This window comes from Eurytemora carolleeae, unplaced genomic scaffold (assembly GCF_000591075.1).
Source record: "Eurytemora carolleeae unplaced genomic scaffold, Eaff_2.0 scaffold662, whole genome shotgun sequence".
Classification (NCBI taxonomy): Eukaryota; Metazoa; Arthropoda; class Copepoda; order Calanoida; family Temoridae; genus Eurytemora; species Eurytemora carolleeae.
Genome location: NW_019396880.1, coordinates 194,568 through 213,055, shown reverse-complemented (window position 1 = coordinate 213,055; position 18,488 = coordinate 194,568). Strand labels below are relative to the sequence as shown.

Genomic DNA, 18,488 nt, shown 5'->3' with positions numbered 1-18,488 from the left:
ACTCTTTGAGCACAAGATGGCACTGCCTGAGTTTTCATACAATATAATTCGTACATCTTTCAGGCTAGCATATCTAGAGAGGAAATACCTCTGCAAAATAAATCAAGTCAATAGTTTTATAATTATTGAGGTGAGTCGGATATTGGAGTGAAACTAACAAACAGAATTTATTCACACACCCACAAACATTATCAGTGCAAAATCAAATTATTTCTTTAAAAAAGAGCAATTTTGTCCCGCAAAAAATATATTTTTCTATTTTAAATTATTTCCGTACATGTATTTATTCATTATAGTTTTACTCAAGGATGTAAGGCAAGGAAAGTGTACTGTCTCTGGGCGCTAATGTAAACACAAGACGGATGTCGAAGCCTGACATGGGATCCATCATTCACATAAAAAATCAATGAAATATTCTGGTCATATGAAACTATTATGTGAATTATCAAAATTATCAAAATTTAATGCTTTTAACCTCCTCGGATACTAAACGAACACTGATGCATCTATTATTGTTTACAAATTCCGCCCAGAGAGAACTGGTTTCAATATGTACACAGAGTATACACAACCGCAATTGACTTTCCTTGCCTTACATTCTTGGTTTTACTAAAATTAAGGCCTTTTTTCTTTTCAGTAAAGTAAAAATAATAGTGAAAAACTGAAAAACTAAAAACTTCTTTTTTAAAGATTTTGTTATTAAAAATTCTATTGGAATCAATTCATTTTGCACACACATCTGTGACAACACCGTACGCTAATAAGAGTTACCCCCTTCCCCCGTTCAAAAACAAATGTGTAATGTTTAAAGGTTTGTAAAAGAATCTAATTTCTCCCTTGAACCCTAAACCTTGTTTTTTAAAGTCTTGTTTTCTTCTGTTTCGTCCTTTAATCTGTGTTTTGTCCTATAGTAGCATGATCTCTGAAACCAAAACCTAAAATATGATAAACTAAACTATCCATGGGCTGAGATTTAATATTTTAATCCGGTAATAAAGGGGAAATCCACCAAAATATAATTATAAATGTTCGAACTACGAATACTTAAATTAAACTGCGGTTTAACCAGATACAAAATTCCAAAGTTTTGCTCTTTAAGCATACAATAACGTAACTAAAAAACTAAATCATGAAAAGACTTAAACCGAACCTAACCACTGACTAACCACTGACTAACCAAACCTGTTAATTTATAAAGTTCTGCAATTAGATTAATGTTTTTTTTAAATCATAGTGTTTTGTCAGCTTATAAGTGATCTCTCTGTACAATTTTCAAACTGAACTCACTACAAAAGAGTTGAATCTTTGCTGCAAAATTCGATTTTTAAATCTTTGTATCTTTACAAACCAATTTTGTAGACCTTAGATATTTCAAACTATGGATTCTGTGGCCGAATTTAAAGAATTTGAGCGGCGGTTTAAATTTAAGCCGCGGTTTAAATATGGTTGGTTCCACTTAAAAGTGTATCAAATGTTTCAAGATTTAAGCCGGCGCTTACTTTAAACCGGGTTTTAGCGGATTTAAACCTTGGCTCAAATTCTTTAAATTCCATCTCTGTTAATTTATAAAAATTCTGCAATTAGATTAATGTTTTTGTTAAATAATAGTGTTTTGTCAGCTTATAAGTAATCTCTCTGTACAATTTTCTTACTGAACTTACTACAAAAGAGTTGAATCTTTGCTGCAAAATTTGATTTTCAAATCTTTGTACCTTTACAAACCAATGTTGTAGACCTTAGATATTTCAAACTATGGATTCTGTTAGATCAAATCATGAAAGATTTACACCATTATGTTGCTAAAATCAGATTTTGAGGCAAAGACTCAATTCCTTTACAACCTACAACGTAATTTAAAGTGACCCAGTTGACACTAAAATACCTATTTATTCGTATTTCACTGCTAGTTCAGGGGCTGTAAGCGTAATTTCAAGTGACCTTCCATAAAAAGATGGCAATGCTTGATTTACAACGGTAACCTGGAAACCTTAATCTAGTCAACAAAAAAGTGGATGATAACGTCGTTTTATTTAACTGGAAAAGATTTTGATTCTGATAATTTCTCCGTTGTTTCTTAAAAACAAGAAATTTGCAAGTCTCCTTTAAACTAGAAAACTAGAAAAAGAAACAGTTATAAAAGCAAAACATCGATATTTAATGCATAAATAATCCGACAAAGCTTTCAATGGGACCGTTGTTAATCGGGCATTGTCATCTTTGTATGTAGGGTCACTTGAAATTATGCTGACAGCCTCTTTACGCGGAATTACTTTATTTTAAAAGTTCTTCCACTAAAGGTCATGAGTAAACGGACAAAATTTAATGTTATGAATTTTCTCTTGCATGCCTCGGTTTTGAGGTATTTTTTACTTACCTTAAACCATATCTTCCCCTCCCCCTCTCCGGGAAAAGGTGTAGTTGCGCTCATGTTAAATAAAAAATATTTTCTTCTGATTGTGAAGAAAGTGCAACCGAAAGCAGTGGTCTCCTGGTATCTACTAATTTAAAGAGTAGTTAACTAGTTTACTGAGTTAGATATCTTCATTGTTCCCGGGGGACCTCATACAAATTGGGGGAAAAAGCTTTTCTAGATTTTTAAAAATATATAAGTTTTTTATCATGTACCCCTACAGGCCTGGCAAGTAGAGGTTTTAGCAGTGAAATCTCAAAATTTTAGAATAAAAACTAGACTTCAAACCAGTTCAAGAAACTTTTTGAAGTAAAAAAGTTAAAACTATTATGAATTCTACTTTGAGCTAGTTAACGAACAGTTTCCTTTAAAAAATTGAAGGAATGAAAAAAAGTAAAAATACGTAATTATACATTGACAGAAAATTAACTAAATTTCCCGATGGTTTTACTGATGAAAAGGTCTCTTAAGGGTTCCAATGAGAAATCAACTTGTGTAGAATTGTTGGTCGAATTAAGCAAGTGTAAATCTGAGAAACACAGCATTGATCTGAAATTAATCTTAATTTTTTCATTCTTTAATAGAATACTTTCATCTGACTTTCATTCATATATGTCGGATGTACCAGCAGTCTCATTTTGTTTTATTTAAAGAGGCCGTACAGTAGTTACAAGTGTCCTCAGTTAGAAAATAAAAATATCCCAATAACAAAAATACAATCAAAGGTTTAAAATGTATCGTAAGTACCCCTTCATGATAAAAATTAAGGTCACTTGAAATTACGCCTACATTCAACTTTACCTAACGAATTTACAACATTTATTTTAAATCTCTTAATACGAATGTAAATATCTTGCTTGAAAACGTGGACATTTAAAAATAAATATTTTCAGGAAAATCGAAGATTCCTTCTCTCCCAGCGGTTGCATAGTGGGAGCCTAGAAACTACAAATGGTAATAATGTTATTGAATTAAACAACTTCTGTGAATTTGGACCAACTACATCTAGCGGTGACTTTGGTAGTTTAGACTCTAGTGATACATTTCTCAGTTGCAACACCCATCCATTCCCAAGCCAAGGATCCTTGGTCGGTTTAGAAGCTCTAGCTGCTCAGGGATCCATGGCTCCCAACGGATCAATTAACAACTCCGTTTACGTGAATCCGTTCGACCCCCACAGGGACCAGAGGAGGAGGAGGAAGGCTGTGACACCAAGTCCAAAAGGATCTCCTCAACGACGGGTGAGAATAGCCGCTAGGTCAAGATCAAGTGATCTATGTGACCTTGATCTAATGGATCGTGAGACTAGTGTAAATGAACCTCCTCCTAAGCATAAAAGAGCACGTGTGGCGAAGGTAAAGTTATTTATTTTTTCATTTAATCAACTTCATTTAGTTTTCTTTAATTTATTCGTAAACATATTACAATCCTCATTGAAAAGTAAATATTTTGGGATAGATCCAATGTTTCGCTTAATGGATTTTTAGTTCTTTCTTTGCAAAATGTTCAATCAACTCCGTAAAAGTAAATAAACTAAATACTTGCAGCAAATTATAATTTTACAATTATATCTTTGCAACTTGATCGTGTAAAACTTTTAAATTTGAATTTTATTTTATATATCAAAACTCAAAGTTTGATAAATCAAAGGTCTGAAACATTAGGTTGCTAAGATATACGGCTTATAAAATTAGAATTTAAGCAAATTCTAAGATGTTGAGCTGCAGTTTTATTTTTCTAAATTCTAGATACTTCATTATTAAACAAAGTTGCAAAAGAAAAAAGTACAGGATACGTTTCTGGAATTTAGAATGATAAATTTTTTCATGTTTATTTGAGAACACTTGCCACAAACTCTAATTTTCTAAACCTATCTTCGCTACTTGATGTCGAAGTTGCACGAAAAGAGGGATTTCAAAATTAGAGATTGAAATAGAGATAGACACGTTCGGCTTTTTTCATTTTGTTCGTTCATCGTTAGTTAATTACCCATTTCGTCATTCAGTAAACATTTAAGATAATCGTTTCATCTGAACGACAGCAACGTTCGTTAACAAAAGCAAAGAGAATTGTGTAAGTGCCCAATTCCCTTAAACTATGAAGTGCGTTATACCTATAGTTTAAAAGTACCATGCTTGGCTCAATGGATTATTTTCTTCTATAATTTACTTCTTTAAAGGGACTGTAAGCGTAAATTCAAGTGAATCTCCATGCAAATACGACAATGCCCTGTTGACAACAGTATCCTTGCAATTTGGGAGATATTGTCGTTTTTTAGTGATAAATTCTGATAACTCATATCCGTTTTCCTATTGTTGAAATTCGCAGTAAATTAAAATTAAAATAATCAGTTTTTAAAATTATAGACCTATATATTTAATTCATACTTAATCAGACAAAGCCTTTAAAGGGAGTGTTTGCGAAAAATGACAGTGGGTATAGGCTAATACTGAAAAGAATTCGACTTTAATCGCTACTTATATTACTTCTATTTGTTGTGTAAAAGGCGTGTTTAACCATTTTATCCTTATATTCGCAACGGATAGAAGTGAAATAAGTAGTGATCAAAACTGAAATCAATTCAGGATAAGTTTTCATTTTTTGCAGCGAACACTCCCTTTACGGGTACTGTTGTGAATCGGGCATTGTCGTTCTTGCATAGAGGGTCACTTGAAATTACTCTGACAGTACATTTGATAAATAATTTTTTAATAATACAAGGTCTTAAAACAGAGAAACTTGAAAATACATGGTTTGTGTAGATTATTCATATAATCCGGTCAAATGAGCAAAATAACGTTCATAATTTTTGGTTGACGAAAAGGAGTAACTTTGTTTAATTATGATGTTGGTTAGATATCCTAATTCATGAAAGTAATTAGTTTTCTTTCAAATGTAATTTTCTGTAGTTTTTGTTCTGTAAAATGACTCTGTATGAGGAACATTAACCGATTTTCGAACATTAAAAGTTTTCTATTCTATTATACAGATTCATTCAGTTTATGCTTTTAAATGTTTTTATTTACTATTTCTTCCTTCCCTTCATATCTTCTAGTCAGCATTGATACTAGTACTAACAATCCTAGCATTCAAACATCAGTTTACAATATTTTTTCTTACATTAGGTCTTCTTCTTCGGTTATATAAAATAATGGAATTATTTACGTAATTTTTGTGATCTTTTTTTTCAAAGTGCCATTAGTGATATTACGCAAAAATAAAACGGTAAAACTTTACGAGTAGCTTTTCGAATTTTGATCAAGTATAAAGATATATACAGATTATCCACAAAGGATGAGACCTCAGAGAAGGCTGTAGGGAATTTATTTAGTCTTCTTTCTGTATCTATGCAACTGTGTACATGTTTTTCTCCATAGCCAACCATTTAATACATCCTTTAAAGACAACTTTTAAGCCAGAAAACCGAACTCAACCCCAAGTTTTATGTTGTTAGTAAAGTCTAATCCTTTGTGGGTAAACCTGCACCCAAAAAAAGGGTCACAGAAACTTACGTTGATTGTGCTTCTATAGCAAGAGAAAACGATTGTTTAGCATGTGTAAAAAAAGAACTTAATATTTACAGTAGATAGCTTATTATTTATCACATGGGGGGGCACACTAACTTTTATGGTGAAATTTGTCTCCAATGCACAATTAAGAAAACACGGAGAGAAGTTGATTTCAAGTTTGCTGAACCCATTGTTTGGTTGCAGAGTGGAGTGCTAGACCAATTGAAACCGGAAAACCTGAGAAGACAATCTCTAACAACAAAATTTGCCGCGGCACTCAATCAAGGGTTGTCGTCTTTGGGGGACAAATTAGGTGAGCCAGTTTGCGAGCACCCAACCTGTTGTTAGTACTAGGTTGTATACAATGTACATTTCAGCTCAAGTTCAACATATTATTTACTTGAATAAAAATATATATTTTGAAGTACAGCTGAAATTCAACCCCCCCCCTTTAATTCCCCACCTCCCCAAATTATAATATTTCCAATTGAATTAAAAGCATAGAATATTATAGTTTTCTAGGTTTGCATTAGGGTTTCCAACGAAATGGGTAAATCTTTTCGCGAAAATTTTCCATTTTTCACGAAAAAAATTTATTCGCCGAATATTTCGTATTTCATTCGCTCGCGAAAAATGCAAAAATTTCGCTTTCTGTTTCGCGAAAAAATGGGAAATTTTCGCGAAATAAGAAATGCACAAATTTTGGGAGGGGAAAATGCGAAAATTTTGCCAAACAAATACGGAAGAGAAGTTATATTAATTATGATAAAATAAAATTTCTATTGTTGAGCTCTCAGAGCAGAGAATTCCACACGTTTTTTGAGCAATTAACTGTTTCAGCTATGGTTTCGCGGAATTTTTTTTTCTTGAAATTTCGCGAAATACAAACGACAATTTTCACATTTTTTCGCGAAAGTTTTCGTTTGCTGGAAACCCTATGTTTGCATACATTATTGATTTCAACTTTCTAATTTTGCCACAATTTTAACATGAATGAAATGAAAAAGCAATTCACAGTTTTTACATCGATCCACAATCTACATACTTTACTAAATTTTGGCACAGTATACTTTTATATTAAATTTCACAAAATGAATAACATTTTTACAAGAAAGATTAAAAGAACCATTTCATTTATTTGACTTGATTCAGCAAAATTTCTTTTTCATTCTTTCTTTTCTAAGATTTAAATGTTATTTGTATTTTTCAGTCCAAGAGAACACATATTCACTTGTTGAATAGGTTTAGGTAAAACCTTAGTCTTTTATCCTCTCCACCCTGTAGACCTATGCACACTTTTATTCTCTTTACACACACTCTCAACTTCTATGTAATGTAGTAAATTAAAGTTTTGTTTACAACGTAAACTGTAAGTATGTAAACGCATGAAAAGGTATGATGGGTCAATCAAAACCATTTAAATTCCGGGAGAAAAATTCAGAAGAAAAAAGTAACGGAAAAAATCTGGCGTGACCAAAAACTTAATTAGTTCAAACACGGTTTGATTTAAAATAAAAAAAAGTTTGTTTTTTTCCTCAAACCTGTTTTACACAGACTGGCATAACAAAATCTTTGACGTACATTAAACACAGTTTATACATTTCTTCTAATTCTTTGTATACATAGATATTTAGATAAATCAGTATAATCTAAACGAAATTTTAAAAAAATAATAAATTTCTGAAAATATTTTGGTAAGTAAGTAACATAAAATACTTTCTTATAAAAAGACGACTTCACCACTGTATTTTGTTGCGTCGACAAATCAAAAAAACAGGAAAGCAGAAAATATTATAGAAATTCATTCCGGTGCCCTTACATAGAAATCACAGTGCATGTTAAAAATTCATTTAAAGTAAATGTTAACCTTGTAAAGAGTGTTCACCCAGTGATCCAAAAATTAGCTGAATGTGCCCTTTTCATCTTTAATCTGTTATTCAAACTTTTTACTCGCATGATTTTATTATTCTGGGATTGACTGAATGAAAGAGTTCTTTATACTATCCTCTGGAAATTAAGTTGATAGGAAAACACGATACACAAAACTTGATTGGAGTTTTCAGGCATAGATAAAACAATATTCAGATATAAGTTCTAACATTTTTCCATGTATTTGGAAATCGAATTTAATAATTCTTGGCTTTGAAATATTTCGGGATTCTGTCGCCATCCGATGAAAAACCTATGATTTCCAATACATCCTTTAATTTGTAATGAAGACCCTCTTTAAAGTTGTTGAAATTGTTCTGAAATAAAATCAATCAAATAAAACTCCCCTCGAGAGTTTAATGGTAAATATAAAATATCAATTTCGGATAAAAGTTCAAACAATATTTTCAACGATTTCCCAAGAAAACATAAACCGAGAAATATGGGAGGGCCGCATAATACAAAATTGGGGAACGTTTAGAATTTTTATTTTGCAACTTCTGCCAATATCTATTATTCTCGATAAAACAATCGAATCAAACAATTTCAAAATATCTGAAAGCCCTTTAAAAATCTCATATGTAGAAGATTACGATTTTATAATACTATGGAGGGGAGGGGGGTGGGGTCTTAAAAATGAGGAATCATGTAACAAACACAAAAACCACAAATTTTTAAAAATCGACTTTTGTTGTAAAGGAACTGATTTTTTGTCACAAACTCAAATTGTCTAATTCCTATATCTGTACAATCTGATGATGTAAACCTTTGATATTTCAAACTTAGATTATTTGGTCTCACAGAAGTCATAGTTTGAAATATCAAAGGTCTACGACATTGGGTAGCAAAGATGACGAGATTAGAAAAGTAGAGTTTGTGACAACAACTCAGTTCCTTTGATTAAACTGCAACTTATCAATTTTCGTAAATTACTAAACTTAAAGGAACTGTTGGCATAATTTCAAGTAAATTTCCATTTGTAAAGTCACAATGGTACCCTTTAACCCTTGTAGTAATTATCCTTATTTTTCTTCTAAAACGTTTGTATCCATTGATAACCTTGTTTGCAACCAGTTTATAGAAGTCCCAGAAAAATAAATATTTTCTTTCAAATTGTTGAAAACCGCGTTGGAAAAGTTCGAGATTCTCTGTCGTTGATGATCAGACAAAGGTTTAAATGGTACCGTTGTAAATCGGACACGCCCCTCTTTAAATGGTGGGCCACTTGAAATTATGCCTACAGTTCCTTTAAAACTTGTGGAAAAATTGCATACAAATATACTATTTTGTAATTTTTCTAATATTCTTTCTTTTAAAAGTCTTGCATCAATACATACATTAATAAATAGGGCATTTGAATTAATTTCTTTTTGAAGGTTAATATTGTAGCCCTGATTGGAAATTGTAATTATCATTATATTTAATATCAATTTATCATTTTTCCTGACTTTAACTACGTGTACCTACAACAGACTAAAAGTACAAAACAAATGGACATCGTTATTACTAAACTGTCAAATCAATCTATAGACTCCAGGTTCTAGTGGAACCCTGACTAAACCCTGTATACTCCAGGTTCTAGTGGAACCCTGACTTAACCCTGTATACTCCAGATTCTAGATGAACCCTGTGACTTAACCCTATTATCCCTGACTTTATAATCCATGGCTCAACCCTATAAAATCCTTGTTCTAGTTGAACCCTAACAAAACCCTATATTCTCAAGGTTCTAGTTGAATCCTGACTAAACCCTAAATACTCCAGGTTCTAATGGAACCCTGACTAAACCCTATATACATCAGGTCTAGATGAACCCTGACTAAGCCCTATTTACTCCAGTTTTGAGTTGAACCCTGACTAAACCTTATATACTCCAGGTTCTAGACCCTGACTAAACCCTATTTACTCCAGTTTTGAGTTGAACCCTGACTAAACCCTATTTACTCCAGTTTTGAGTTGAACCCTGACTAAACCTTATATACTCCAGGTTCTAGTTGAACCCTGACTAAACCCTATATACTTCAGGTTCTAGATGAACCCTGATTAAACCCTGTATACTCCAGGTTCTAGCTGAACCCTGACTAAACTTTATATACTTCAATTTCTAGATGAAGCCTATTAAACTCTTTATACTCCAGGTTCTAGCTAAATCCTGACTTAACCCTATATACTTCAGGTTCTAGATGAACCCTGACTAAACCCTATTTACTCTAGGTTCTAGTTATATCCTGACTAAACCCAATATACTCCAGGTTCTAGTTAAACCCTGACTAAACCTAATATACTCCAGGTTCCAGTTGAACCCTGACTAAACCCAATATACTCCAGATTCTAGTTAAACCCTGACTAAACCGTATATTCTCCAGGTTCTAGATGAACCCTGACTAAACCCAATATACTCCAGGTTCTAGTTGAACCCTGACTAGACCGTATATTCTCCAGGTTCTAGTTGAACTCTGACTAAAACCTATATACTCCAGTGTCTAGTTAAATCTAAATATAGCCAAATATACTCCGGGTTCTAGTTGAACCCTGACTAAACCCAACATACTCCAGGTTCTAGTTCAACCTCGACTAAACTCTATATACTCCAGGTTCTAGTTAAACCCTGACTAAACCCTATATAATCCAGGTTCTAGTTAAACCTCGACTAAACCCAATATACTCCAGGTTCTAGTTGAACCCTAACTAAACCGTATATTCTCCAGGTTCTAGATGAACCCTGACTAAAATCTATATACTCCAGTTTCTAGTTAAATCCTGACTAAAACCCAATATACTCCGGGTTCTAGTTGAACACTGACTAAACCCTATATTTTCCAGGTTCTAGTTATATCCTGACTAAACCCTGTATACTCCGGGTTCTAGTTGAACCCTGACTAAACCCAATATACTCCAGGTTCTAGTTGAACCCTGACTAAACCCAATATACTTCAGGTTATAGTTGAACCCTGACTAAACCTAATATACTCCAGGTTCTAGTTAAACCCTGACTAAACCCTACATACTCTTACGGTTTTAGTCGAACCCTGACTAAAGTTTACATTTCAGGTAAAGGGAACAAGAGCTCTTCTCCTGCATCAATCCAGCCTGTGATCCAACCCTCGCCCTCAACTATTAGAAAAAAATCTATCCTGAAGAAGGTTGAGGGTTCACCCAGAGACCCTGAAACTGACGAACTTATCCAGGGTGAGGACACTTCTCACCCTCGTGTTTCCTGGCCTCCATCTTCTCCAACCTCTAGTCCTTCCAATAGATCCCGTCCTTATGCCTCAGGATCTAGAGGATCTAGCCCAGCTCTGCCCCCACCCTCAAACACAAGCCTTAAATATGCCACGCCTACTCCTGCCAAAAAACAACTTTTTAGCAAACTTGCAGATGATCCCCAAACCTCAGGTAAATTAACCTTTTTCCACAATTTTTTTAAAACAACATTCTTAATATTAGAAATCAGTGGTGACCGTAACACTATGAAAAAAACGACGATTTTCAGACTTCAGATACACGGTTTTCCACAAAGCTTGCCACTTCAATGACGATTGTACGTAATTGTGGGTAACCCTGTATGATTTAAAAGAGTTAAATTAACATCTGTGCAGTGTGCATGAGCCTATTTTACCTCATAAGTTATCTTTAAAATTTCTCGTAAATCATTTTTGTTTTTAAACAACAATTTAAGATTGTTCAATGTCGTTATCCTAAAACACAGTATTACGGGTTCCACGTAGACAGCATTGGAAAAATCAGAACTCATAGAATGTTTTAGATGTAAATGGTGAAACGGACAAACCAGATTTTTCTCCGTCTCTGAAACGAAGATTAAGGTTTCCTCCTCCTATATCACTGGAGACACCCTCCTTCCCTTCTTCTTCCAGGCCTTCAGAGGGATCCGGAGCTTCCGGCTCCCCGGAAGTATCAGGAGCTCCCGGCTCCCCGGATGATATGATATGTGATGATCTTATTGAATCTCAGAAGATAAAACTCTCCGAACCCAAACCCAAGTTTCAACGGGGGAGAGAACAAGTAAATAAAGGACATAAAGGACTGAAAGTTGATCATCAGGTTTATCTGAGACTCCAGGGGGACCCGGAGAACCCGGAAGAGAAGATAGAAGAGGAAACCAGAGATAAAGAAGGTGGAGAACGTATAAGTCAGGATGATTCTGGGATTGGTTGTGGAACGTCATTAGAAATCCTTTCTGTACTAGGGGCTGGACACTGTCCAGATTCTCCCCTGGAGACTGAACCACCCTGCTCCGAGCTGTTACCTATCGGGGTTATCCCGTGCCAGGAGACTCCTCAACCTGTTGATATTATATGTACTTCTCAGGAGTTTTCTTCTGATCCAGGGACCACAGATTCTGTTACATAACCAATCTACAGGTAACAAGTTAAAGGGACTGTACACGTAATTTCAAGTGACTATTTTTTTAATAAAGTGGCATGTCCGATTCACAACGGTATCTTTAAAGCTTTATATAATCAAGAATGAATTATCAATATTAGAGATATCCTTTAAAAAAGACTAAATTATTTTCAACTGTCACAACAAAATGTTTCATATTATTAATTTGATAAAGTTAATATTGAGAAAGGACTCAATTAAGTTAAAAGAAACTGGATTAGTGATAAAGGGACTTGAGGGTACTGGTATAAGTGAAAAAGGAAGGATTAGGAAGAGTAAGAAGGAACTGGACTAGGGATGAAGGGACTGGAGGGTACTGGTATAAGTGAAAAAGGAAGGATTAGGAAGAGTAAGAAGGAACTGGACTAGGGATGAAGGGACTGAAGGGTACTGGTATAAGTGAAAAAGGAAGGATTAGGAAGAGTAAGAAGGAACTGGACTACTGATGAAGGGACTGGAGGGTACTGGTATAAGTGAAAAAGGAAGGATTAGGAAGAGTAAGAAGCTGGACTGGACGAATATACAGGGGAATAGACTACAATAATGAGACGAAAATGAAGTTAAAAGAACGGACCCGTCTAAATAAAAAATAGACCGGAACCAACTCGACCAAGGTGACTAAGAAATAAATTAGGTAAAAAAAGGATTGAAAGTAAGGAAGGACTTGAATAAGGAAGTCTATATATTAAGACTATTATGTTGAGTAATATTAATAAAGAAACTAACCTTGAAAAAGTTTAAAGTAATATCACGCAACCCAGGCCAGACTGAACCTCTACTCAGGGTTCTATATTATATTCTACTCAGGGTATACTATAGAACACTGGAGTTCTATACTATATTCTACTCAGTGTATAGTATAGAACACTGGAGTTCTATACTTTATTCTACTCAGTGTATAGTATATAACACTGGAGTTCTATACAATATTCTACTCAGTGTATACTATAGAACACTAGAATTTTATACTATATTCTACTCAGGGTATAGTATAGAACACTGAAGTTCTATAATATATTCTACTCAAGTGTATAGAACCCTGGAGTTCTATACTATATTCTACGCAGTGTATACTATAGAACACTGGAGTTCAATACTCTTCTACTCAGGGTATACTTTAGAACACTGGAGTTCTATAGTATATTCTACTCAGTATATACTATAGAACACTGGAGTTCAATACTATATTCTACTCAGGGTATACTATAGAACACTGGAGTTCTGTACTATATTCTACGCAGTGTATACTATAGAACCCTGGAGTTCTATACTATATTCTACTCAGGGTATTGTATAGAACACTGGAGTTCTATACTATATTCTACTCAGGGTATTGTATAGAACACTGGAGTTCTATACTATATTCTACTCAGGGTATACTATAGAACACTGGAGTTCCATACTATATTCTACTCAGTGCATAGTATAGAACACTGGAGTTCTATACTATATTCTACTCAGGGTATACTATAGAACACTGGAGTTCTATACTATATTCTACTCAGGGTATACTACAGAACACTGGAGTTTTCTACTCAGGGTATACTATAGAACACTGGAGTTCTATACTATATTCTACTCACGGTATACTATAGAACACTGGAGTTCTATACTATATTCTACTCACGGTATACTATAGAACACTGGAGTTCTATACTATATTCAGCTCAGTGTATACTATAGAACACTGGGAGTTCTATACTATATTCTACTCAGGGTATACTATAGAACAATGGAGTTCTATACTGTATTCTACTCAGGGTATACTATAGAACACTGGAGTTCTATACTATATTCTACTCACGGTATACTATAGAACACTGGAGTTCTATACTATATGTATACTATAGAACACTGGAGTTCTATACTATATTCTACTCACGGTATACTATAGAACACTGGAGTTCTATACTATATTCTACTCAGGGTATAGTATAGAACTTCAGTGTTCTATACTATATATATGTTCTACTCAGGGTATACTTTAGAACACTGCGCTTTCTATGAAGTATTCCATCATGAGAAACATTTAACATTTAGCACTTATTTTCAAAAGTTTTTACTAAAAGTATATTACCAAACAACATAAGGTTGTTTTAGCTCTAAACCCCCTTTTACATAATGTTTATCTGTTCTAGGAGTCCAGACAGCTTTGTTCTTCCTCCAGTCTTCATCATCGAATCTCAGTTTAGCTGGTCCTACTCTTGATCCAATACCCTGATAGCTGTTCCTTATTCCTTGTCTCTCTCACTTTATATTTCTATCTATTTGTTACGAGGAGGAAACCTACAGTTCACTGTTTCATAGTTTTAATGTCAGCTGTTCATCTAGATAATTTTGTTATAAAACAATATTGAGTTAAAAATTCAGTGTTCTCTGTAGAGAGCAGTTTAAAATGTTTCCATCAGAACTTGTTCCTAGAGAGAGAAATATATATCTGCTCCAGGTTCCACAGACAACTTGACTCCAGGTGTCTTTATAAACCTTACTATATGTGATCCCGGCACTTATTGCCCCATACCGGTGTATTTACTTGGTAAATATTCATCACTTTTCAACCCAGAACCAATCCTTAATCCCCTAGTCCTTTATTTCTTAAATCTTGATCCCAATCCTTAATTAGTTTATTCATGACCTTAATTCATTATTCCTTAATCCTTTATCCCTAAATCCTATATAGCTAAATTCTGTATCCTTAATCCTTTATGCTTTGATCCTTCATCCCTTCATTGTTTATGCATTACTCCTAAATCCATTAATCCTGTATCCCTTAGCTCTTGTTCCACTAATCCTCTATCTCTTTATCTTATTACTAAACCCTTCTGTGTAAAAATTTAAATCTTAAGAAACATTTCTAATTAATCTTTTTCGGTCAATCATGCCTTACAAGCCATTAAATCCACAATGTTTTCAATCGTTGTACTTCCTTTCTAAACATAAAAAACATTATCCATCTTTTATTACACATTTTAAACCTCAAAACGTCCGTTGATTTATTTTTTATCATTAATGATTTAACTTTAATCTGTACTTTGATATGTAAGATTAGAGTTCGCTTAATCAAATATTTGAAATCCTTCTTTCCTTATTTTTTATTCGAACCGACAATAGCAATAACAAATCTGATAATTATTAAATAATTAAATATTCGATCTAATTGCCATATCCCCCCTGTCACTGTCAGTATATCAGAGAAGATAAAATTTTAAATGAAAAAATCTTCCATGCATAAATCTGGAAATTTTCTAATGAATTTTGTTTTCTTCGGTAAAATGTTCTTCATGCTTCACGCTTCCCGCAGGATTGGTTCTTATCTTCTCCCTTTATTAGAGGGCCCATTTTTTCATGATCAATTTGTTTCGTAAATGTCAAACGGAATCTTTCCTGAAGCTGTTGAAAACTGCAAAGGAATCTCTCTTTCTTCACTTACAAATAAATTTTTACCCAAGAACTTAGAAGTCACACATAACTATGTACATTGTACAACATGCGCAGCATATTTTACCCAATTTTATTTCATAAGGGATTCATCCAAAAAAATCGTTCCGTAAATTTGTTTTCAGAATGTCGCACTTACTTCTCTAAAGCCCTTGATTTTCAATTTAATATTTTTGAATTGTTTACAGCTTGAGGAAAGGTTCCGTATACATTTCTGTATCGGAATTGGTTCGGAAAAATATTTGAAACCCTGACCCTTTATGCTAACTCTTGTTAAATGGAACAATGTTATTCTGTTTCACCCAATATATTTATACCTTGTTAGTTTATTATGTATCTATATATATATGTATATGTATATGTATATTCTAGATCCTAGATTCTAGATCCTAGATTCTAGATCCTAGATTCCAGATCCTAGATTCTAGATTCTAGATTCCAGATCCTAGATTCCTAGATCCTAGATTCCAGATCTTAGGCTGATTTCTAGATATCCTAGATATATCAAAATATCCAATAAAAAACTAAATATTTTGAAATTTTTGCAATATATTACAAATCTGAAAATATCCCTTAAGTAAATTTCAAGAAACTATACTGCTTAAATCCTATTTGCAACTTTTTTTAATCTTGAAAAGAGCCTATATCTAGTTTCTGTAGTCCCCTTTTTTAATCTTGAAAAGAGCCTATATCTAGTTTCTGTAGTCCCCTTTTTTAATCTTGAAAAGAGCCTATATCTAGTTTCTGTAGTCCCCTTTTTTAATCTTGAAAAGAGCCTATATCTAGTTTCTCTAGTCCCCTTTTATGTAGATAATGTTTCTATGTAGAATATTGTATATTATGAAAACCTTTAAACCAGGTTAAAGCAAGAATGCGTCTAGACAATCAGTCGAAATTGGCCTGAGTTCATGGGCAGTTTAATTTACTGTTCATTTAAACCGTTTTATAGTGTAAATAGATATAATTTTGTAAAAAAAGTAAAACTTTAGAAAACAGGATGCAATCAAGCTTATAGTTCCCTGTTCAATTTTAATATATTACTTGTGATATAAAGGCGAGTAAAGCAGAACTTTTTATTTGATTTTCGAATCCTAGATTATTGTTATTCATGAAAGTAAATTTATGACGCTGTTGAATTTTTTGGGTGATAATATTTTGTTTATTATACGCAAAATTAGCTAACGATATACGCAATTGTTTCTAAAGATATGCGTCAATCGTTAAGTTACGCAGTCAAACCATTCCTTTAGGCTGAGACCAGACGAATCAAGTGCTCAATATTAATTCAATTGTTTAGAATATATTCAATAAAGTCTTCTCAGACATTTATAAATATTCATTTTTTATCTTTAAGAGAGAGATTTTATTCCTAAGGTGTGACTTTTTGTGCTGTTGATCACGCGGGTTTGATCTTGATATCCATTGTGGACACTTTTAATTTGAGGATCAATGCTTTCTTCTATAAATCATTTCTGTTCTTCCTCTTCTGAACAAAGCTTCCTTCAACCTAGACTTTCCCTTAAAAATCTATAACTGAGTTACAATGAGACAGAAATCGTTGGTTTTCTATTTTAAATTTTAATTTCAAATTTCGGTTCTAAACCAGTTTCAGTTGTTGTTTACAAACAACCATTATACATTTGTATACCTACCGACACTGAGTTCATCGACTATTACAGTATTCGGTGTATTCTAGAGTACAATTTGTCTATTAGCCTCAAGGTTATAATGCAAGGAAAGTTAATTGCAGTTACGTTTACTCTGCGTACATATTGAAACCAGTTCTCTCTGGGCGGAATTTGTAAACAAGAATAGATGCATCAGTGTTCCTCTTGTATCCGAGGAGGAGAAAAGCATTGAATTTTGAAAATTTTGATAATTCACATAATAGTTTTCTATGACCAGAATATTTCATTGATTTTTTTATGTGAAAGATGGATCCCATGTCAGGCTGTGACATCTGTCTTGTGTTTACATTACCGTCCAGAGACAGTACACTGCAGTACAAAAGATGAATACGCATCTGAAATAACTTTCCTTGATTAGCCTAAAATTACCTTGGAAGAAAAAATAATATGAATATCTAATATACAACCATACTTGAGCAAAAATATCAGAATATCAAACGCCAAATCATCAAAACTCTTAAAATTACTTAAACTAAGGCGAAAAATTTAAAACTAGATGAGCTACTCAGCTACGATATCAAAAAGTAGTCTTGTAAATTCGTGGAGTGTGAAACAAATAATAATAATAATAATAATAATAATAATAATAATTAAAGTAATAATCAGAAAATAAATATTAATATTATCTAGAAAGGCTTTAAAAGACTAAGTTATCAACAATAACAAGTATTGCTGCAGATAAATAATAATGAGTCCGTCATCCTGGATCATTGTGTTCGACCGAAGAAAATGTTTGATCCAAGGAAAATCTTTGAACCAAGGAAAATATCAAGACATTTTTATCTACAATGTGGCTTAATTTATACCCGATCATAATGAAATTAATAACACAACGTCTCTAGAATGTTAGGAATACATGAAAAAAAATATTGGATTTGGTAAACCCTGCTTTGAATAAATGCTCTTCGTCTCTGAGGGAAAGAACTGATGAGCCTATGCAAAAAAAAACATTTTCAAAGCTAAGAGTAAGAAAGGTCTAGAACTAGCTTAAAAATTACAAGAATCTATTTAATATAACCCTAAAACTCTGAAAAGCTTTGTTAGTTACCAGATTCTATTTCAAGAAGGATTGTACTTACTGTATCCTAAAGCTTTTTCTGGTTTAAATCA

General features: G+C 33.2%; 1 protein-coding gene across 4 annotated transcripts in view; it reads left to right on the top strand.

Annotated features, from left to right (window-relative positions):
- Positions 1-16,051, top strand: part of LOC111709660 (potassium voltage-gated channel subfamily B member 1) — a 72,230-nt gene extending 56,179 nt beyond the window's left edge. For all 4 annotated transcript variants that reach the window (XM_023483446.1, XM_023483445.1, XM_023483444.1 and 1 more), the window contains 5 exons: positions 3,304-3,765; positions 6,124-6,232; positions 10,900-11,244; positions 11,615-12,230; positions 14,391-16,051. In XM_023483446.1, coding sequence (XP_023339214.1) covers positions 3,304-3,765; positions 6,124-6,232; positions 10,900-11,244; positions 11,615-12,219 — 1,521 coding nt within the window. In that variant the 3' untranslated portion in view covers positions 12,220-12,230; positions 14,391-16,051. The remainder of the gene's footprint in view (positions 1-3,303; positions 3,766-6,123; positions 6,233-10,899; positions 11,245-11,614; positions 12,231-14,390) is intronic.
- The last annotated feature ends 2,437 nt before the right edge of the window (positions 16,052-18,488 follow it).